This window comes from Stegostoma tigrinum, chromosome 14 (genome assembly GCF_030684315.1).
Source record: "Stegostoma tigrinum isolate sSteTig4 chromosome 14, sSteTig4.hap1, whole genome shotgun sequence".
Taxonomy (NCBI): Eukaryota; Metazoa; Chordata; class Chondrichthyes; order Orectolobiformes; family Stegostomatidae; genus Stegostoma; species Stegostoma tigrinum.
In genome coordinates this window covers 68,370,241-68,393,493 of record NC_081367.1, presented here as the reverse complement: position 1 = coordinate 68,393,493, position 23,253 = coordinate 68,370,241, and the positions used below count along the sequence as shown (strand labels likewise).

Sequence of the window (23,253 nt, the reverse complement as noted above, 5' to 3'; positions counted from 1 at the left end):
CTGGAGACTGAGTGTTTCTCTGGATTCTCACCTGCCAATGATGGCCCGGCCTTCATTCTTCACAGACTCGTAGATTTGTTTTTCTTCATCGGATAGGGTTATATGTTGCACAAAAACCGTGCGCTCAGGGAGCTCAATTACAGGTTTACCATTTACCTTGCTGGTTTTGGTCCTTCGCAAGGTAATGTTTTTTATTAGCGCTTGCAGCCGTCTGAGGAACAAAAAGGTGTTAAAGTCCTGCAGCTTCACACGGAATGCAATAGTTACGCTATCGTTGACATGTCACCAGCGCAAAATTTATTACTACAGTCACACTAGCAACAATAAGCCATCTGACCATAAGACGTCGACAAACTTGAAAGGGTACAGAAAGGATTTACAAGGATGCTGTCGGGGCTGAGAGGGTGCATAGGCTGTGGGTTTCCCTGGGCCTTTGAGGCTGAGTGTTGACCTAGTAGAGGCTCACAAAATCATGATGGGCACAGATAGGGTGAATAGCCATGGTCTTTTTATCAGGTTATGGGGAGTCCAAACGGAGACAGTAGAGGTTTCAGGTGAGAGGGGAAAGATTTAAAAGGGTCTTGAGGGGTAACTTCTTCATACAGAGGGTGGTGCGTGTATAGAACGAGCTGCCAGAGGAAGAGGTGGAGGTGGGTACAATTACAGCATTTAAAAGGCATCTGAATTGGTACATGAATAAGAAGGGTTTAGAGGGATATGGGCCAAATGCTGGCGAATGGAACTAGATTAATTTAGGGTATCTGGTCGCATAGATGAGTTGTACGAAGGGTGTGTTTCTGTGTTGTACGTCTCTAGGAGGCAGCAGAAGTAGGCCATTCGGCCCATTAATCTACTGCATCATTCAGTGACTCCATGGCTGCTCTGATAATCCTCAACTCCAGTTTTCCGCCTCTTCCCATAACCCTTGATTCCCTTACTGATTAAAAGTGTGTCTGTGTGGAATGTACATTCTGCTGAATGTGACTATTCCAAGATTATACTCACTGACTGTTCACATCACCACAGCTTTCTAATGGTATTACCTTCATTTGTTTATCCAGCACACCTCAAAGGCAAACACACTGTTCACCTGGTGTTTAAGAGCAATGAAGCAGTAAGATCCAATTTTCCAGCCTGCCTCTGAGAAAAGAAAATTGGACCTCCTCCTAAGTTCCTCCTACAATTTCTGGACTAATTTGTCAGTATCTTGTATTTTTGGCTTTGGGTTCTGAATTGTCCCAAAGCAGAAACATCCTCTCACCAGGTCAAACCACGACTGATAACCAAAACCGTTGAGCAACCCCAGCACCTTCTCTCCATCCATCTCCCCCTCTGTCTCCATTTATTTCAGAATCCCCTTCCTCTCCCCCATTTCTGAAGAAGGGTCCAGACCCGAAACATCAGCTTTCCTGCTCCTCTGATGCTGCTTGGCCTGCTGTGTTCATCCAGCTTTACATCTTGTTACCATAATTCTCCAAGTGTAGCTTCACCAATGTCCTGTACAACTGCAACATAACTTCCCAACTTCTATACTCAATGCCCTGACTGATGAAGGCCAGTGTGCCAAAAGCTTTCTTCACTGCCCTGTCTACCTGTGACTCCATTCTCAGAGAACCGTGCACCTGAACACCACTACACTCCTTAAGGCTCTACCATTTACCATGAAACTCCTACCTGGGTTTACCTTGCCAAAATGCAACACCTCACGCTTATCTATGTTAAACTCTATTTGCCGTTTTCAGCCCACTTCTCCATCAGATCAAGATCCTGCTGCAGTTTCCGATAACCTTCCTCACTGTCCACGATACTGTATCATGCCTTGCACATTCTCATCCAAATCATTGATTATAGACAACAAACAGCAATGAGTCCAGCACCCACTCCTGAGGCAGACCACTAGTCAGAGGCCTCCAGTCTGACAAGCATCCTTCCACTATTACCCTCTGTTTGCTACCATCAAGCCAACTGTGTATCCAATTTGCCAGCTGTCCCTGGATTCCATGTGATCTAATCTTCCAGAGCAGCCTACCATGTGGAACCTTACCAAAGGCCTTAGTGAAATCCATAAGGACCCCTTCAACCCCAGTTACACTCTCTTCCATCGGGCAGAAGATACAAAAGTTTGAATAGGCTCAAGACCAGCTTCTTCCCCGCTGTTTTCAGACTTCTGAACTGTACTTTAGAGGTCTATCTGGTTGTATAGCACACAAAACAACACTTTTCACTGTATCTTTATGCACAAGACAACAATAAATCAATCAGAAGCAGTGTGGGCCACTTCAATAATACAGATGGATGGACAAATCCCAAGACACAACTTGAAGGACAGTAGAGTTCTCCCAGTGTCATAAGAAACATTCCTTTCCCTTATCATCACTAAAAACAGGGGTCTTGTCTTTTCGAACAACTCTAGTTGCATGCAAAATGGCAGCTATGATTTCATGCCCAGCAGTGCCTGACAATGAAGTAATGTATTGCTCGCCAAGCACTTTGAAACCTCTCCAGGAGATACTTCCTTTGGCTAAAATAAAAGCTAAACACTGCGGGTTCTGAAAGTCAGAAACAAACGCAGAACGCTGGACAAACTTGGGAGGTCTGGCAGTATCTTTGGACAGAAAGAAACAGAGTTAAGGTTTCAAGTTTGATACGACGCTTCTGCTGTTTTCTAATTTATTCATCAGGGCACTGCTTTGACTGCAGTCCACCTGTCAATCAAAAAGCACGCTCTTTTACTGTAGAAAAATGTCCCACCCCTGTACGTCAGTATTTCTTGCAAATTGTCCTGATGAGTGGAAGATGAAATGCTTCGAAGAAACAATTCTTTTTCAGCAACATTCAAGTTCAAAGATACCTACTTGAGACCGTGTTGGTCCCCCATGGTTACAGGCCGCTGGATCGTCCGATGCCACCACTGTCTGTCTGTGAATGGTTTCAACTTCAGAAACGAAAGGACGGACCAAAGATCCTTCAAGGAGTTTTGAATTGGTGTGCCTGCAGCAGAATCATATCAATTGAATAGCTACATATTTCAAATTAATCTAAAGTTGTTTTCAAGGTGGTTAAAAGGTCAGCCCACCACAGGTGAAGTTTCACATTAGAGAGAGGGCACTGTGGTGGTTTATCCCAGGGTGACCCTGCCTGGGGGGAGTAATGTCAGTCGGGGCGGGGTTTGAAACAATGCTGTTGGCTTCACTTTGCACTGCAAACCTGCCAATCCAGCCAACTGTGCTAACTGACTCTTGACCCAGGTCAGTCATGTTCACAGACAAGTCTCAGTTTCGAATATGTGGATCCTGACGTGCTGCAAGGTTTGAGCGCAGACTGCTGTCGCGACAAACGAAGAAGGGGGACAACCAAGATCTGAGGAAAATCATCCTGAAGATGCATGGACTGGCAAACACACAGTGCCTTACACCTGTAACAATGATAGTGCACAGGTAGGATTTGAAACCTTATTCCCAGAACATTAATCAAAGGTTCTGGATTACTAGCCCAGTGGCAGCATCACTTGGCCAGCACATCTCCAGTCTGTCCCAACTCTCCGGAGCAGCATTTGATCCTGGAAACTTATGGTTGGAAGCTGTGTCCACCACCAGCTGAGCCACACAGAGGTGGTGTTGGTGCCCCTCAGACGATGTTGTGCTCAGTGACACAATGGAGATCAAATGAAAGGCTTTCTGCAAAACAACGCATCTGATTAGTGACAGCTTCAGGAATTGCAGCATTGATAAAAAAACCACAAATAAACTAGCGGCTACTGTGAACACACAAGCAGCTCCCTCAACAACATTTTTAACAGCTCAGCAACTGAGACTCAACACATGTAATGTTTTACTAACACTGGAATGAGCAAGGTGATGAGTAAGCCTAGTGTACAGATGTCAGACAGGTCCGGTCCAACACACAGAAAATAGGCACAGGAATAGGCCATTCAGCCCTTCTAGACTGTTCCGCCACTCAATATAATCACAGCTGATTAACCAACCCAGTACCTTGTTCCTGCACACCCCTTTGATCTCTTCAGCCCTAAGAACTCTCTCTTGAAAACACTCAGAGGGGTAAAACAGTGACTCAGCAGTTAATGCTGCTGCCTCACAGCCCCTGGGACCTGGGTTCAATTTCAACCTCGGGCGACTGTCTGTGTGGAGTTTGCACATTCTCCCTGCGTCTGTGTGGATTTCCTCCGGCTGCTCTGATTAACTCATGTGGAAGTGATGGCCTAGTGGTCTTAACGCTGTACTGTAAATCCAGAGATCCAGGCAATGTTCTGGGGAAAAAACAAAGTTGCTGGAAAAGCTCAGCATGTCTGACAGCATCTGTGAAGGAAAAGACAGACTTCATGTTTCGGGTCCGAGTTCTGAGGAAGGGTCACTGAACTTAATTCTGAGGAAAGGTCACCAGACCCAAAACATTAACTCGTTTTTTACTTCACAGATGCTGCCAGGCCTGCTGAGCTTTTCCAGCAACTTCTGTTTTTGTTCCTGATTTACAGCATTCTCAGTTCTTTCAGTTTTTTTAATGTTCTGGGGACCTGGGTTTGAATCAATGTTGAATTCAATTTTTAAAAATGCAATTAAGAGTCTAACGTTGATTGTCAGAAATACCCACCCTTTAGGGAAGGAAACTGCCAACCTTACCTGGTCTGGCCTACATGGGACTCCAGAGCCACAGCAATGTGGTTGACCCTTCGGTGCTATAAATGCTGGCCTAACCAATGATGCCTCATCCAATGAATTTTGAAAAAACTGAGTCCAAAGATGTGCATGCCATGCAGATTCGCCGTGCTAAATTGCCCAGTGCTCAAGGACGTGCAGGCTAGGTGAGTTAGCCATGGGAAACGCAGAGTTAACATGGATAGGCTTGGTGGGGGATGGGATGCTGTTCAGAGGGTCAGTGCAGGTTTGCTGGGCCAAATGGCCTGCACCAGCACTGCAGGGATTCAATTCTATGATTTTGGCCTCAGCCGTTTTCCGTGGCAGAGAACGCTACAGCAGCAACACTCTCTAGGTGAACCAATTTCTCCTCATCTCAGACTAAAATGGCCTTCCCTGTACCCTGAAACTGTAACCCCCCCCCGCCATAGTCTGCAGTCCCTGATCATGGGGAATATTGCACCTATGTTCCAACCGCCCCATACAAACCTTGTCTCCCTGCAAGATGCCAATGCTGGCTTTTGGACAAGAAGGTAGTAATTTTGCCATGTGCATATGTAACTGCATTATGTACAGTGGCCAAAACTTCTGGTCTGTCTGGTATTCGAAACACAGCAAACACCAACAGCCATAGGCTCACAACCATTCCACCACAAAGTCCAGCCCAGGTCAGTGCGATACACATCTCTCAGTCTTACCTGTTAAGACCCATCGCCTTTCAGCAGTCAAAGTGAGCGCAGCTTTGGTCTGCTGGGCGTTTGGATTGCGTATGGTGTGGCCCTCGTCCAATACCACACGGAGCCAGCTCACTTTATGCAGGGGGCTGGCACTCCCACTCTGTAAGGGCAAGTTTAGCACAATCACTGTGGGGTGATAGAAAATAAAAATCCAGTGCAACTCTCTCACACTCCACAACTGCACAGCTACATCATGCATTCAGACAAACCCCCTGCACCAATGCGGCATTGGGATTTTTTAAAAAACTGAAATTGAAGGACAGGCCTCATGTCCATAGGGAAGGTTATAGGGGGCACCTTTACTCTAGATGCCTGAATTGTTCAGCACTGTCGAGACTGAAGTGCTCTAAAACAGTTTAGAACATTTTTAACAGCTCCGTAACTGAGACTCAACACACTTAATATTTTACTAACACTGGAATGAGCAAGGCTAGTCTTGTTTTGATGCGTTTAAATAAAAATACATTAAAGCCAGCTCTTAGTACCTTAACTCTCTCAGCAGCTTTCAGGTATGTTTTAGCTACCCCAGTCTCCGTCTTCCCCAACCCACTATTCTAAACAGGTATTCAAAACTTTAAGTGTCACTTCAAACTTACGTTTAAACTAATTCAAGTTGTCTTCTAGATTTACTAATGTAACGCAATCTTATGTTATGCTTACTGTTTGCTATCCAAGTCATCCCAATCATATATATAATGCCCAGTCCTTCCTAATTCCTGTTACACTCAAATAAAGATTTAATTGGAATTTAAGATCCAGAATTCCATGATTACATGATTAATTGTACAAGTCATATTTACGTAAAGCAACAAAGTTGAAGTTTTAATCTTCAAGCCCGCAGCATCTAAAGGTTAAATTTCCCACTTGCCACCTGGGGTAGTGGTCTGGTCACCAAGTGTACAGACCACTCCATTTTAATTGTGGTACAAACTGCGAGAAATGAAACCCAGCTGTTTGTATAACAAGCAGTTCATCTACGCTTGTACACCCGTGCAACAGTGAAATCGATCCCAACATTTTGTCAGATTCTGTAACTTTGAAAAGTCACAATTACATCAGACAGGTGGAACAGGATACTCAGTGTTACTTGGTCATTATTAAAATAGCACATTATTGTCATTGATGCTTTGAAGGACAGTGAACGATTCAGTTAGCTACATCAAAGGTGTCTCCTATAAACTTCCCCTCTGGACATAAGCTTTAATCGTGAGGTTGCTGACTTGCACGCAGGGCTGGTTGAGAACAAGCCAGCTCAGCGAGCAAGCCAACAATGTCATCCACAACCCTAGGTACTGACCATTGCCAAAGCTTTGAATAAACTTTAGCCCTTTGCTATGGGTAAACTCAACTACGCTTGGAATTAATTTTGTGGCTGTTCTTAAAGAACAAACTGTATTTATATAGGGCTGTTCATGGCCTCAGGTTATCCCAAAGCAGCCAATATGATATTTTTAAAGAGTGCGCGCACACACGCGCACACACACACACACTTCTGAGGAAGGGTCACCAGATCCGAAACGTTAACTCTGACTTCACAGATTCTGCCAGACCTGCTGAGCTATTGCAGCAACTTCTGTTTTTGTTTCTGATTTACAGCATCCACAGTTCTTTTGGTTTTTATTTGCACAGAGTGTTTAATTATCTATTAGAAACAATGCTGCTTCAAGCTTTTAAACATCATGTTGTATAGCAGGTCAATCCTCATTTTGAATGTGTAACTCTCCCCTACCTGAACATTGTGAAGCACAGCATAATGGAAACTACTTTGATTGCAGACCTCTTGCATTATTAATTCAGTTGAAGTACTGCATTATCATAACCCATGCGGAAATCATTAAAATATTCCTGACCTGCAGTTAATGTCAGTTCCTATTGCTTTTGCTGTGCTAACTTCCTCAAATACACCCCACAGATTCTCAATTTTCCTGCTATTATATCAGTAAGTCTCTTTTGGTCATATAAACCCTGTGATGCAGAGATACCCAACACAATTAACAGGAACTCCTTTGTCAAGGAGGAGTGGGTAGGGAAAACAATGCTACTTCCTGCTCACCTTTAACACGAATACAATCTGTTTGCTGAATGACCTCTTTGACCGAAGCCAAGATTCCAACACCACATTTTCTGTACAGTAAATCTGTTGATTATCACATTATAACAATATTTCATGCTGTTGAATCTATTGTAACCTGCCCCCGACTTAGAAAACAGGAGCAGGAGCAGGCTATTTAAACCTTTCAAGCCTGCTCCACTACTCATTATGAATCTGGCAAATCATCCAATACCAAGACTGTTCCTACTTTTTCCCCCTATCCTTCAATTCCTTCAGCACCATGTGCTACGTTCAACTCCAATGGCTGTTCAGCCAAAAACTCTCCCCGTCTTATCCCAGAACCTGTCAAACCTGCCCACCACCCAATCTGAAATACGATTAGGCTCCAAACCATTGCCTCAAATGTAAAATAACTTGGTCTTCAATTCCCTCCATTTACCTACCCCTCCACATCATTCTGCCAGCCCTACCGTCTCTCAACCAAATCCCATGCTTTATTGACACAGCCTCTCCAATATGCAAACTCCTCTCATGCTTTCCTCTTATTGCCCTCAGCATGTGGGCATTCAGCTGCCTAGGTCCTGCCCTCCAGAACTCCATTCCTAACTCCTTCTGGCCCTCCTTCCTGAATTTGATTTATTATTGTCACACGTGTCTAGGCACAGGGAAAAGTTTTGTTCTGCATGCAGTGCAGGCAGATCATGCCACACAAAGTCGCATTAAAAATGCAAACTGCTGTATGAAAAAGTGGTTTCTGCTGTGTGTGAAACAGCAGAAACAGTCACACCTCCGAAGGCTACCGACAGAGGGGATTTGTAAAGGAACATTTCAGAATCCAGGACCGCTCAACAGTCCAAAAAGCAAAAGGTAACATTCTTAAGTTCTGAGGCTTTTGACTTGATAAGCACAAAAAGCACACAGACCAGTACAGCAATGGATTTCACAACTCACCAATGAATATTCACAACCTACCCCATAATCAACTGTTAGCGTATTGTAGGTGGTCAGTACAATATCCTGTTCAGCAAGGAATGATGCAGACTTATTTCTCTCAGAGCCGTAATAAAGATACATATTCAATTTCACATCAGGGCATAAATGACGCTCAAACTGGTCCTGAAAGATAGATTTGCACTTGAAGTTATTTCAATTGTTCGGTCATTGTCCCTTCTGGACTGGTTACCATAAAAGGAAGAAATTGACAGAGACGTCAACCAGATTTGTAGGGAGAGATTCAAACTTGCCACAGTGTACTTACAATCCAGTTACTGAGCACAGAGAGAGGACACACAATCAGGGTCGATCTCGCCTTTATATTAGCTGCTGTAATAGTGCTGGTCTGTGTGCTTGGACAGCCTAAAACAGACAAAATTGAAATACTGTGAGTGCTGAAAATCTGCAAGAATGTTTAGCAAGTCAGACAGCATCCACTGAAGAGAGGAAGTAGGGCTAGCATTTCAAGCTGATGGGCTTCCTTCAGAGTTCAGGAAAGAAAGGCAACATAAAAACAGGCTTTAGCATGATCAAACAACAATAAATTTCAACAGCCATAAATGTGAACAGTTTTTGAACTGAAAACATGAGCAACTTTCATTCTATACATATGCTGCCTAAGCTACTAAGTGTTTCCAGTATTTTCTTTTAAAACATTAGAATACATTTTAACAAACTAGTTTTTCAAAGTCTGATGACATCTATAAGTTAGGAAGCAGATTCAGCATAAAATAATGTTATCATTACTTGGGTTTGATGGCCTTCCCTTTAGCTGCCTGGGCTTCAGTCTTTGGAATTAATCCCCTCTATGCTTAAACAGCTTTAAAATCTACCTCTTTAACCGAGCTTCTCATCACTCGCCCTAATATTTCATTATGTAGCACACTGTTGATTTTTGCTCAACAACTGCTGTGAGGCACCTTACAACATTTTACTATTTTAAGTGTCTTATGAATTAAACTGAAGATTTTGAAAAAAAAGGCTTAAAAAGACAGCAATATTTCTGTCCAACATCAATTTTCTGTTACCATACATTATTGAGTATTCATTATAAAACTATGGCTTTATAACATGACCAGTTCACTCCACTTTGTCACCTTGTTTCTAAAGTATCCTTGGCATTCATTCACTCATTCGTTTAATCTCCTACCCTGACCACCAATCTTCACTCAAACCCATAGCTCAACATTCACTGTATGGTCATCCTCAGTCTAAGGACTTAAATACATCTTGCTGCTTATTAAGAGCACTTTAGAAATGCAGGGAAACATGGGGTATTGGAAAATGGAATTTGTGAATGCTCCACTAGCTCCATCTAAAGGTACTGAAAATATTGCACATGTTAACTTTTCTTCTGAGACATTGTCCCATCATAATTGAGAATATCAGCAAATATTGAGAACTTTGTAACATGAAGCTTGTAGGAAATCTACAAAGGAAAATAAGACATTCCAGTTAGGTTGCAAAAGGATATGGAGTAGAGGGGAAAAAAAGGGCTCAAGAGGATCCTTTATTTTATGTGGCGAGTTAGGATCTAGAATGAAAAGATGGCTAATCACAGATTTAAACAGCAATTTTCAATGAAATCGGATAGAACTAAAAATTTGTAGGGTCAGGGAATTTGTAATCAAATGAATAATTGGGAGAAGTGATGGCCTACTTATATTATTGCTGAGCTGTTAATCCAGAGACCCAGCGAATACTCTGAGGTTCTGAGTTCGAATCCTGCCACAGCAGATGATGGTATTCAATTTTAAAACAATCTGGAATTAAGAGTTTAACGATGACCATGAATCTACTGTGAATTGTTGGGAAAAACCCATCTGGCTCACTGATGTCGTTCAGGCAAAGAAACTGCTGTCCTTATATGGTCTGGCCTACAAGTGACTCCAGTCTGACAGCAATATGGTTGACTCTTAATTGCCCTATTAGGGATGGGTATTAATGCTGGCCAAGCCAGTGGTACCCTCATCCCATAAATGGATAAAAAAAAACTAGCAGAGTCATGAGGGGCTAAACACGTCTCTTTCTGAGCTGTATGTTTCCATTTTATTTGGTCTTTCAAACGATGCTGTCAGTGCCGACATCCATTATCCATCACTAGCTGCCCTCAGGGAACTGATAGGTGTGCTATGTTGTTAAGTATAACTAAATGACTGGCCAGGTACTCTCAAGACGTTGTTAAGTGCCAACCATGCTACTCTAGACTGGAGCCACGTGCAAGTCAGACTAGATTAAGGTTGGTCTGAAAGGGCACGAGCAAACAAGATGGGTTATGACGGCAATTGATAATAGTTTCATGGTCAGCGTGACTTAGATCAGCTTTCAATTCAACGTTTGTACAAAACAGATTTAGACCCCGCCAGATGACATCATAGGGTTTGAACATTACATCATTAACCTAGCCCTCTGTGTTACCAGTCTAGTGAATTACAAGCTGTCCAAAGAATCCATACACAGGCCATTTGGCCCAACAAGTCCACACTAACCCTTCAAAGAGCATCCCACCCAGGCTATACTATCCCCCTACCCTATCCCTGTATGTCACATGGCTAACCTAACTGGCCAACCCTGGACACTATGGGCAATTTCCCAGGGCCAATCCAGCTAACCTGCACATCCTTGGACCGTGGGAGGAAACCGGAGTGCCAAGAGGAAACCCACGCAGAAACAGGGAGAGTTACGCAAGTGCGGAACTGAACCCGGATCCCTGGTGCTGTGAGGTAGCAATGTTAACCACTGAGCCACAAAGCTGTCCCTGGGTTATGAACAGGTTCCGTTCCTCAGTGAGTCTGCCAGTCAGTTTGTACGCAAGTCAGAACGTAATACAACTAAACGATTGCATGTCAGATCCTTAAATTTAATAGGAATACAGATGCTCATTCATGAGCAGTAGTGTTCATAAGTCAGGGCCACCTGTACCATCTGGTCTCCGTCTCCCCCTAACAGCTGCAGACATGCTTTACAGTAGCATTATAAGGCAACCTGGGCATCTCTGCAGTCGCATCACTTGGAGGCTTTGGGAAGGAAAGAATTAAAGGAATACTCTCAAGGATGTAGACAAGAGGGAGGAAACAGTGCAACAATTTTAGGGCTGAAGAAATGAGTGGAGAAAGCAAACATGTACTCACTGGTACATTTATTATTTCCAAACTCCAGAACAAATGGCAGAAGAGTATCACAAATACAGTCTTTGCCACGTGTGATAAAGAACTGAGCAATATTCAATCTCCACACCCAGTCTCATGGAGCAGGGACTTAAGGCACAGCTCCAGCCGGGCAGCTGTGGGATTATAGCTGTCTCTGTAAATATTTTTAAGGCAGAGGCAGATAGATTCGTAAAAAGAACAAAACAACCGCTGGCTGCCTTACACCAGTATGCCTGGTGATTTGTGGTTAGCACTGCAGCCTCACAGCACCAGGGACCCGGGTTCGATTCCACCCTCAGGCGGCCATCTGCAAGGAGTTTGCACATTCTCCCCGTGTCTGTGTGGGTTTCCTCTGGGTGCTCCGGTTTCCTCCCACAGTCCGAAGATGTGCAGGTTAAGGTGGATTTTCACACCTAGGATGTTAGGTTGATTAGCTACGGTTGGTAGGGATAGGGTAGGAGGCTGGGTCTGACTGGAATGCTATTCAGAGGGTCGGTGTGGACTCGGTGGACCGAACGGCGTGCTTCCAAACAGTAGGGATTCTATGAAATGGATTGCCTTGCAGATGAATTTAAGGAATTAACAGCAGGACAGGTCATGTTTTGAGCAGAAACCGAACATCGAACTTAACAAGGAACAGTGAAGTAGGTTGAGGACAGCTGGTTTTCACTCCCAAAAAGCAAGCAAGCTACAGACTTCAGAAGTTTCAGAAATAATATCACACTCCGAGTTTAACAAGGCAGAAAAGCCTTTATGAATTCAGCTTCAGCAGCAGAAACGTGGAGAGCCATTCTGCATAAATCGAAACCCGGACATATTCAAAGACAAGACATTGTATGTTAGGATCAAGGCTAAATTCTACCATTAATCAGGTAATTGCTAAACTAGGTTACGAGGCTTAACTTGCTCACTGGAGAGGTCTTATTTCGCTGCTTCATGCAGTAAAGTTTAAATAATTGTTTCAGTATTTGATTGTTTGTGAGATTTCTTAATGATTAGCTGAATTAAAGGTAGTTTGTAGTAATTTACGCACAACTAAAGAATTGTCAAGGAAAGGATGATAAAAATAAATGCAAGTTACCCCCACAAATATTACCTTTCTTGATCTTTTTTAAAGTGGAACTTGACCCGCCACCAAGAGCAGCCGCAAAATCAATATCGTCCATTAGGCCACAACCAGACTGCGACTTGCTGTCTGTAATGCCGAGCAAATTTTAAAATTACATTTAAACTACAACAAGCAGTTATTACAAGGAGACCAGTTATTTCTTTCTTTTTCACAAATATTCTTTCAATAATAAAAAGGGATTTCAGTTTACAAGGAAACCATCTGCTCTAGCACATCCCTCTAAAGCCATCAGACCACAAGATACAGGAGCAGAACTGAATCTGAATCTGCTGATATGTTTCTCAACACCGTTCTTCTGCATTCTCCCCAAAACCTTGATTCCCTTCTTAACTATCTCTGACTTAAATACATTGAATGACAGATACATCACCCTCTGGCTGAAAAAAATTCCTCCTCATCTCAGTTCTGAAGGGTCATCTCTTCACTGAGACTGTGCCCTGGGGCCCTAGTCTCTCCTATTAGTGGAAACATCTTCTCCACGTCTACTTTATGTAGTATTTTGTAAATTGTAGCCAACAAAATAAAAACTACACATCCTGAAACAACCATGAATTCAAATCTGTGACTGCCATTAACAAAAACAGACAACACTGGAGAAACCCAGCTGGGTGGCATCATCTGTGGTGACAAAGCAGGGTTAAAGTTTCAAGCCCAGTGTTTATGAATGACATTAACAGGATTGAAAAATACATCAAATGGGCTGAATTTTAGAACATAGAACATAGAACATTACAGCACAGTACAGGCCCTTCGGCCCTCGATGTTGTGCCGACCTGTCATACCAATCTCAAGCCCATCTAACCTACACTATTCCATGTACGTCCATATGCTTATCCAATGACAACTTAAATGTACCTAAAGTTGGCGAATCTACTACCGTTGCAGGCAAAGCGTTTCATTCCCTTACTACTCTCAGAGTAAAGAAACTACCTCTGACATCTGCCCTATATCTTTCACCCCTCAATTTAAAGCTATGCCCCCTCGTGCTCACCGTCACCATCCTAGGAAAAAGGCTCTCCCTATCCACCCTATCTAACCCTCTGATTATTTTCTATGTTTCAATATGTTTCAATTTACCAGAAATCAGTTGAGAGTCAAACTTAAGGAATGTCATGGGGACTTCATCTACTATGAGCTCCTGTGAGTCACCTCATGCAATTCCCACTCTCACCTCAATAGCGTTTATCAGACACCCCCAGAGCTGCTTTTACCCTCTCCAACAGTGAAACGCTCCTTGGTTCAGGGCCTTCTGGCATGCTGTGCACAATTCTGGTCACCCCGTTATAGGAAGGAAGTTATCAAACTGGAAAGGGTGCAGAAAAGATTCACAAGATGTTATTGGGACTGGAAGGTAGGAGTTATAAAGGAAGGCTGGATAGGCTGGGACTTTTCCACTGGAGCATCGGAGGCTGAGAAGTGACCTTACAGAGGTTTATAAAATCATGAGGGGTACAGGTAATGCGGATAGCTAAAGTCTTTTTCCCAGGGTAGGGTAGTCCAAAACTAGACAGAATAGGTTTGGGGCGAGGAGGGAAAGATTTAAAAGGGGCTTAGGGGCAATGTATTCACACAGGGGGTGGTGTCTGTACAGAATGAGTTGCCAGAGGAAGTGGTGGAGGCTGGTACAATACAATGTTTGAAAGATATTTGGACAGATTCCTGAATTGGAAAGGCTTAGAGGGAAATGGGACAAATGCAGGTAAATGAGACTAAAGTTTCTGGATGTGAGTTTGCTCGCTGAGCTGGAAGGTTCGTTTTCAGACGTTTCGTCACCATTCTAGGTAACATCATCAGTGAAGCTTCATCGGAGGCTCACTGATGATGTTACCTAGAATGGTGACGAAACGTCTGAAAACTAACCTTCCGGCTCAGCGAGCAAACTCACATCCAGAAACTCAACCTGAGCTACAAATCTTCTCAAAACTCGTGAGACTGGAGTTATCTAGTATATCTGGTCAGCATGGACGAATTGAAATGAAAGGCTCGTTTCTGTGCTGGATGACCAACTGCCTGCTGTACACTATCAAACACTGCTGGTCTGGTCTGAATTAGCCACTGTCAGTGCGATGTCCATAGTTTTGAGAAGCACACAGTGATGCCAGAAGGTGGTTAAAGACTTTCCAGGTATGTGCACTTCCAGATATCCTAGATAAACCCTGTCCCATTTGCCTGCATTTGGCCCATATCCCTCTAAGCTTTTCCTATTCACGTATCTGTCCAAATGACTTTTAAACACTACCACAGGGGTGGGTGCCCCCCACCATCTTCTCTCTGCAACCTCACATTCGCTCTGACTCTGCTTCTGCACTTACGGCCCAGCAAAGGTTCATGCTCAATACTGCATGCAGCATCTTCTCTCTACGTTTCTCAACTAATCCAATAGCCCCCCCACTACCTCATCCACCCACCACCACCACCGCCACCTATCTACTAACCCGCCCTGCCCTTGGCACTTCCTGTTTCCTCCAGATACAGAAGCCCCCTTTCTGACTGGCAAATGACCAGCACCGAGACTGACAACAGGCTCACTTGACCACTCATTGCTGTCAAACACGGCAAGCTGCCAGGCCTCCTGCCTGTGATAAAAAGCGATGTTGTGAGCATCCAAAGTGAACAGGCACAAAGTGAGTTGCTAAGAGTCCAGTGATACACCTGGTTCCAATGCATGAGACAGGTGGCCTGCTCCTGGCAGGAGTGTGGCATTGGAATGGGTCAGTGTGCTCCAAAGTGCTGAAATGTACCAGAACAGAGCCCTCAATGTGCCCTGGTGACGTGGCGAGGCTGGTACTTTGCCAATGCCAACCTTGAGAGTGCAGACTGCAGGAGGCTATGGGTCATGGAGCGTGCCTTAAAAGATGTTGGGGAATACTGTCCAGGATGGATAGCTGTAGGAGTACGCTGGAGAGACAGGTACCTGCTTCAGCTTTCATTCTGGGGACTGTCATCATCTGGTTTCTCTCCACTGCTTGGTAAAATAGCAAACATCATACTAATGAGGGGAGATTCACTAAAGAGGAGATGTTAATGCGTGCAAATGGGTCACTCACCATTGGTTAGCAAGATTCCTGTCTCACTGTTAAAACTCGGGTGGAAGACCTGGACTTTTGTCTCCCCTCAGCGTTGAGTATCCCATTGTTCAGTTCCCACCATTCAGGAGTGGCCTTTACCAACTGAGCCTCCAGGGTCCACATCCTTTCAGGGGATGGGAAGTTTCCAGCTTTCAGATCCTGGTCCATCTACAGGACCCACACATACACCACAGCAATGCAAACTGACAGCTCGTCACTACCTTCTCAGGACAAGTACAGGTCAGCAATAGACACCCTGAGGACGGTCCTATCCCCAGGAATGAAAACAGGTTTATACTTCTCACAACTTCCAATAAACATAAAAGGTGAGACCAACAAATCCAATGAACCCTGGATGAAGAGGGACAGGGGGCATGGTGGCTCAGTGGTTAGTGCTGCTGCCTCACGATGCCACGGGCATGCGTTTGATTCCCCTTCAGGTGACTGTCTGTGTGGAGATTGCACATTCGCCCCGTGTCCATGTGGGTTTCCTCCAGATGCTCCGCTTTCCTCCCACAGTCCAAAGATGTGCAGGTGAGGTGGATTGGCCATGATAAATTGCCCACAGTGTTCAGGGATGTGTAGATTAGGTGGGTTATAGGGGGATGGGTCTGGTTGGGATCTTCTGAGGGTCAGTGTGGACTTGTTGTACTGAAGGACCCATTTCCACACTGTAGGGATTCCATGCTTGCTTCTGACTGGCTGGGATCTGACGGGGCGAAGGGCCTTCTTCTGTGCTACAGGCTCAATGGTTCTCAAATCTTAGCTAAACAGAGAGAGGGAGTTACCCTCTTTAGAATTTACTCGGAGATCTTTCCGACAAGAGATATCATTTTCAATGAATACGTGCAAAATATCTTTTTTAATCAGGCTGTACTTTGAATGATTCACCTTTTCTCCTGCTACTTGTGGGTTTCCATTCTGTTCGCTTAGCCGCTGCACTTTTCTGTTGTGTTTTCACTGCAAAAATGAAAGCCACAACTTTTGAAAGAGCTTGTAACACTTAACGAGTGCTTTTCACAACTTCGGATGTTTCAAAATACATTTACAATAAATTAAACACTTTTATAGGTGTTGCTGTAATACTGTTATAACACAGTGCAGCTGTTTGCCTAAAGTTTTCTGGCTGAGCCAAATGAAGATAAATAAAAATCAAATTAAATGTGGAGAAAATGTAAGAAGACTAGTGATGTCATAATGATTCAAAGGTCGCTGGTTTAAAACTGTTTCTGAGTTTTGCCGAAGGAATGGACCTCCAAGTCAGCCTCCAAGCTCCATGGCTCTTTGATTCTATGAAGGTGATTTAACATCAAGCACTTTAACTCAGCAGGAATGGACTGAGTGGTCACAGGGACTCTCGAAATGAATCAGATGAGATACTGTGTCTATTTATCAGCTGAATCTGTGATGGTTATGGAATTGTGCTGTGTAAATACCATACAGTCGACTGGCTGCCGTTAAAGTGGTTAAAAGTAAAAGCCAAAGTTAATTAAAACAACAGAAAAAAACTCTTTCCTAGGAACCACAAGAAAATCCTACTTAATTAATTAGACTGGCCACGGTAGATGACATGTTTGTGATATTTGCCAGTGGTTAAACTGATGACTTGCTGGAGACTGAGTAGTGCAAGGTTTGGATACATAACTTCTTAATGCAGAAAGAGTAGTTTTCTTTTTTAAAAATGCCACACAGTAAAACTAACTTGCTGAGGAAGTGGTCAGATCAACAGCTGGGATTTGAGACGGAGTAAGCTGGTCACCTGACAGGTACATGGATAGGAACAGTTTGGAGGGATATGAGTCAAACGGGACGAGTTCAGTTTAGTATCAGAGATAATGGGAACTGCAGATGCTGGAGAATTCCAAGATAATAAAATGTGAGGCTGGATGAACACAGCAGGCCAAGCAGCATCTCAGGAGCACAAAAGCTGACGTTTCGGGCCTGGACCCTTCATCAGAGAGACCTCTCTGATGAAGGGTCTAGGCCCGAAACGTCAGCTTTTGTGCTCCTGAGATGCTGCTTGGCCTGCTGTGTTCATCCAGCCTCACATTTTATTATCTCAGTTTAGTAACGTCTCAGCATGGAGGTGTAGAGCTCTATGGTCTGCTGTGTACCTCTACAATTTTAAGTCCATGTGAAAGGCTTCAGGTGGGATTATCAGCACTGTACAGATAAGCATAATGCAGTGTCATTTATAGTGTAATTTCTTTCAATAAACAACACAGGATATATTCCGCTGTTAGAACTACCTTGGGTTAGTGATATCGAGAGTAAACCCGCCAGATCAGGAAAAATGGGACTGAAAATCTACAACAGAAAACAGTAAGCTACATACAGCATAGTCCCACTGTAAACAACAAAGTGACCTAATAACCTGTTGTTCATGTTGGTTAAATCATTTAGTTAGGGCCCTGACAAACAAGGCCAATAGATTTAGTGAATGAAATGGAGCCGTGCTCACAGACTTGCCTTTCTTTTTTGTGGAGATACATTCTTCATCCTTTTCAGAATCACTGCTGTACGTGTATTTAACATTCTCTGTTTTCTTCCTGCACAAAAACAGCACTCCAGTTGATAATGCATATATAAAAAGTAAAAGCAGAAAGAAAGGAGTATAAAAACTTCAGAAACCATCACAGTTATGGAAAAGTCAGGGAAACAGACCCTTCTGTCCAACTTGTCCAGGCCGACCAGATATCCTAAATTAATCTAGTCAAACTTGTCAGCATTTGGCCCATATCCCTCTAAACCCTTCCTATTCATGTGTCCATCCAGATGCCTTTTGATGTTGTAATTGTACCAGCCTCCACCACCTCCTCCGGCAGCTCATTCCATACACGCACCACCCTCTGTGTGAAAAAGTTGCTCCTTAGGTTGCTTTAAAATCTTTCTCCTCTCACCTTAAACCTATGCTCTCTAGTTCTGGACTCTGCCACCCCAAGGAAAAGGCTGTTCACCCTATCCATGCTCCTCATGATTTTATAAACTTCTTTAAGGTCACCCCTCAGCCTCCCACACTCCAGGGAAAATAGACCCAGCCTATTCAGCCTTTTCTTACAGTTCAAGCCCTCCAACACAATGAAAAGAAAAACTAAGACTTGCATTTATATACATAATGAACTCAGGTCCTATCCTTTATAGCTCACGCAGTAGTTTCAAAGGAGTCAGCAGGTATTGTCACGATGGAGTAAACTTGTGCCTTGTGCACAGCAAGACAATAATTCACAATATATTGCTGTGAAGTGGTATCAGAGATAATGGGAACTGCAGATGCTGGAGATTCCAAGATAATAAAATGTGAGGCTGGATGAACACAGCAGGCCAAGTAGCATCTCAGGAGCACAAAAGCTGACGTTTCGGGCCTAGACCCTTCATCAGACCCTCTCTGATGAAGGGTCTAGGCCCGAAACGTCAGCTTTTGTGCTCCTGAGATGCTGCTTGGCCTGCTGTGTTCATCCAGCCTCACATTTTATTATATTGCTGTGAAGTGTTGGGTTGAGGGATTAGAGTTGGCTAGGACATCAAAACCATTTCTCTTCCCTTTGTCAAAAAAAGTGGGATCTTAGGCATTCACCTGTGCAAGGTAGGGTTAATGGGAGATAATAGGAACTGCAGATGCTGGAGAATCTGAGATAACAAGGTGCAACTGAAGAAAAGGAGGGAGGTCTAGGCCCAAAACGTCAGCCTTCGTGCTACTCTGATGCTGCTCGGCCTGCTGTGTTCATCCAGCTCTACACCTTGTCAAAGGGAGATGGGCAGCTTAGTGGTAACTTCATTGGACTGGCATTTATCCAGAGCCCTAAGTTCATGTTCTGGGAAATGAGTTTGAATCCCAATGAATTTGAGTTATATGAGATAGCAAAATTTGAATTCAATAAAAATCTGGAATAATCTTGCCTAAAAGAAACTACTGTGGATTAATGGAAAAACCGACTGGGTTCACTAATATCCTTCAGGGATGGAAATCTACCATTCTGACCTGGCCTGGCCTACATGTGACTCCAGAATGATGTGGCTGACTCCTAACTACCCTCTTGTGAATTAGGGATGGGTAGTAAGTGTTGGGCACTTACATCCTGTGAAGAAATAAAAAAAAGACACTTGGCCCTGGGGAAGTATTTCATCCAAAAGATGGTGCTTTTGACAGTGCAGCATTTCCCCGTTTTGTATTGGGAATGCCAGCCTGGGTTTAGTACTCAACTCTCTGGAATGGGAAGTGAAGCACACAGAGGGGAGAATGGTAATGCAGGCTGAGGGAGTCAGTAGTTTTCTAGCACTCAAGCAAACACGTCATGGGCATGATGTGTTGCAGAGTAAAGGGAAGAGATCTGAAGCAATGATCAGCTGGGAAACAATGTAAATGTTTTGTTTCGGCTTTGCTCTGAACTTCAAATGGCTTGATACCTGTAGAAAATGTTCCACATTAATACATATGTGAGTGACTCCCTGTGCAGCGCTAGACATAGGAGAACTAGGCCATGCAACCAGTCGAGTCTGCTCTGCCATTCACAGAATCTGTACTGTGTGGAAGCAGGCCATTCATCGCATTGAGTCCACAATGACCCTCCAAAGAGCACCCCACCCAGACCCACCACCTCCACCCTATTCCCCTAAGTACAGGGATTAGGTGCAGGAGGCCTATTGGCCCTCCAAGGCTGCACTAACATTCTCCAGGATCGTGCAATCACAGTATCCCAATTCCACCCTCTCCCCATGATCTCTTTGGCCACAAGGGCCACATCAGGTTCCCTCTTGACCAACAGCTTTCTGTGGTACAGAACCCCACAGGTTCACAACTCTGAGCGAAGAAATTCTTGCTCATCTCAGTCCTGAACTGCTTACCCCTTATTCTTAGATTGTGGCCCCTAGTTCCCCAACATCTGGAACATTCTTTCCCAAGGCTAACCCAGCCAGTTTGCACATAGAACATAGAACATTACAGCACAGTACAGGCCCTTTGGCCCTCGATGTTGTGCCGACCTGTCATACCGATCTCAAGCCCATCTAACCTACACTATTCCATGCACGTCCATATGCTTATCCAATGACGACTTAAATGTACCTAAAGTTGGCGAATCTACTACCGTTGCAGGCAAAGCATTCCATTCCCTTACTACTCTCTGAATAAAGAAACTACCTCTGACATCTGTCCCATATCTTTCACCCCTCAATTTAAAGCTATGCCCCCTTGTGCTCGCCGTCACCATTCTAGGAAAAAGGCTCTCCCTATCCACCCTATCTAACACTCTGATTATTTTATATGTTTCAATTAAGTCACCTCTCAACCTTCTTCTCTCGAACGAAAACAGCCTCAAGTCCCTCAGCCTTTCCTTGAAAGACCTTCCCTCCATACCAGGCAACATCATAGTAAATCTCCTCTGCACCCTTTCCAAAGGTTCCACATCCTTCTTATAATGCAGAACTGTACGCAATACTCCAAGTGCGGCCGCACCAGAGTTTTGTACAGCTTCACCATAACCTCTTGGTTCTGGAACTTGATCCCTCTATTAATAAAAGCTAAAACACTGCATGCCTTCGTAACAGCCCTGTCAACCTGGGTGGCAACTTTCAAGGATCTGTGTACATGGACACCGAGATCTCTCTGCTCATCTACACTACCAAGAATCTTACCATTAGCCCTGTACTTTGCCTTCCGGTTACTCCTACCAAAGTGCATCACCTCACACTTGTCTGCATTAAACTCCATTTGCCACCTCTCAGCCCAGCTCTGCAGCTTATCTATGTCTCGCTGCAACCTACAGCATCCTTTGTCACTATCCACAACTCCACCGACCTTAGTGTCGTCTGCAAATTTACTAACCCATCCTTCTACGCCCTCATCCAGGTCATTGATAAAAATGACAAACAGCAGTGGACCCAACACTGACCCTTGTGGTACACCACTAGTAACTGGTCTCCAGGATGAACATTTCCCATCAACTACCACCCTCTGTCTTCTTTCAGCAAGCCAATTTCCGATCCAAACTGCTATATCTCCCACAATTCCATTCCTCTGCATTTTGTACAATAGCCTATTGTGGGGAGCCTTATTGAACGCCTTGCTGAAATCCATATACACCACATCAACCGGTTTACTCTCATCTACCTGTCTGGTCACCTTCTCAAAGAACTCAATAAGGTTTGTGACGCACGACCCTCGCTTCACAAAACTGTGCTGACTATCCCTAATCAATTTATTATTTTCTAGATGATGATAAATCCTACCCCTTATAACCTTTTCCAACGCTTTACCAACAACTGAAGGAAGGCTCACTGGTCTATAATTACCAGGGTTTTCTCTACTCCCCTTCTTGAACAGGGGAACCACATTTGCTGTCCTCCAGTATCTGGCACTATTCCTGTAGACAATGATGAGTTAAAGATCAATGCCAAAGGCTCGGCAATCTCCTCCCTGGCTTCCCAGAGGATCCGAGGATAAATCCCATCCGGCCCAGGGGACTTATCTATCTTCACCCTCTGTAGGATTTCTAATACCTCTTCCTTGTGAACCTCAATCCCACCTAGTCTAGTAGCCCGTATTTCAGTATCCTCCTCAACAACATTGTCGTTTTCTAGAGTGAATACTGTTGAAAAATATTCATTTAGCGCTTCCCCGATCTCATCTGACTCCATTACCACTACTATCCTTGATTGGGCCTAATCTTACTTTCGTCATTCTTTTATTCCTTAAATACCTATAGAAAGGCTTAGGGTTTACCCTGATCCTATCCACCAACAACTTCTCGTGTCTCCTCCTGGCTCTTCTGAGCTCTCTCTTTAGGTCTTTCCTGGCTACCTCGTAGCCCTCAAGCGCCCTAACTGAGCCTTCACATCTCATCCTAACAAAAGCCTTCTTCTTCCTCTTGACCAGAGATTCCACCTCCTTCGTAAACCACGGCTCCCGCACTCTACAGCTTCCTCCCTGCCTGACAGGTACATACTTATCTAGGACACACAGGAGCTTTTCCTTGAATAAGCTCTACATTTCTAATGTGCCCATCCCCTGCAGTTTCCTTCTCCATCCTATGCTCCCTAAACCTTGCCTAATCTCATCGTAATTGCCTTTCCCCCAGCTATAACTCTTGCCCAGTGGTATACACCTATCCCTTTCCATCACTAAAGTAAACATAACAGAATTGTGATCGCTATCACCAAAGTGCTCACCTACTTCCAAATCTAACACCTGGCCAGGCTCATTACCCAGTACCAAATCTAATGTGGCTTCGCCCCTTGTTGACCTATCTACATACTGTGTCAGGAAGCCCTCCTGCACACACTGGACAAAAACTGACCCATCTATAGTACTCGAACTATAGTGTTCCCAGTCAATACTTGGAAAGTTGAAGTCCCCCATGACAACTACCCTGTCTCTCTCACTCCTATTGAGAATCATCTTTGCTATCCTTTCCTCTACATCTCTGGAACTATTCGGAGGCCTATAGAAAACTCCCAACATTGCTGGACTACGGGCA

General features: G+C 44.1%; 1 protein-coding gene across 7 annotated transcripts in view; it reads right to left on the bottom strand.

Annotated features, from left to right (window-relative positions):
- The window catches only part of hltf (helicase-like transcription factor), an 83,844-nt gene that overhangs the window by 33,890 nt on the left and 26,701 nt on the right, over positions 1 to 23,253 (bottom strand). For 6 of the 7 annotated variants that reach the window (XM_059651215.1, XM_059651214.1, XM_059651217.1 and 3 more), the window contains 8 exons: positions 18,251 to 18,330; positions 16,673 to 16,741; positions 12,681 to 12,779; positions 8,701 to 8,798; positions 8,415 to 8,558; positions 5,351 to 5,489; positions 2,856 to 2,991; positions 32 to 211 (listed from right to left, as the gene is read on the bottom strand). In XM_059651215.1, coding sequence (XP_059507198.1) covers positions 32 to 211; positions 2,856 to 2,991; positions 5,351 to 5,489; positions 8,415 to 8,558; positions 8,701 to 8,798; positions 12,681 to 12,779; positions 16,673 to 16,741; positions 18,251 to 18,330 — 945 coding nt within the window. The remainder of the gene's footprint in view (positions 1 to 31; positions 212 to 2,855; positions 2,992 to 5,350; positions 5,490 to 8,414; positions 8,559 to 8,700; positions 8,799 to 12,680; positions 12,780 to 16,672; positions 16,742 to 18,250; positions 18,331 to 23,253) is intronic. The other variant, XM_059651219.1, reaches the window with a different exon arrangement.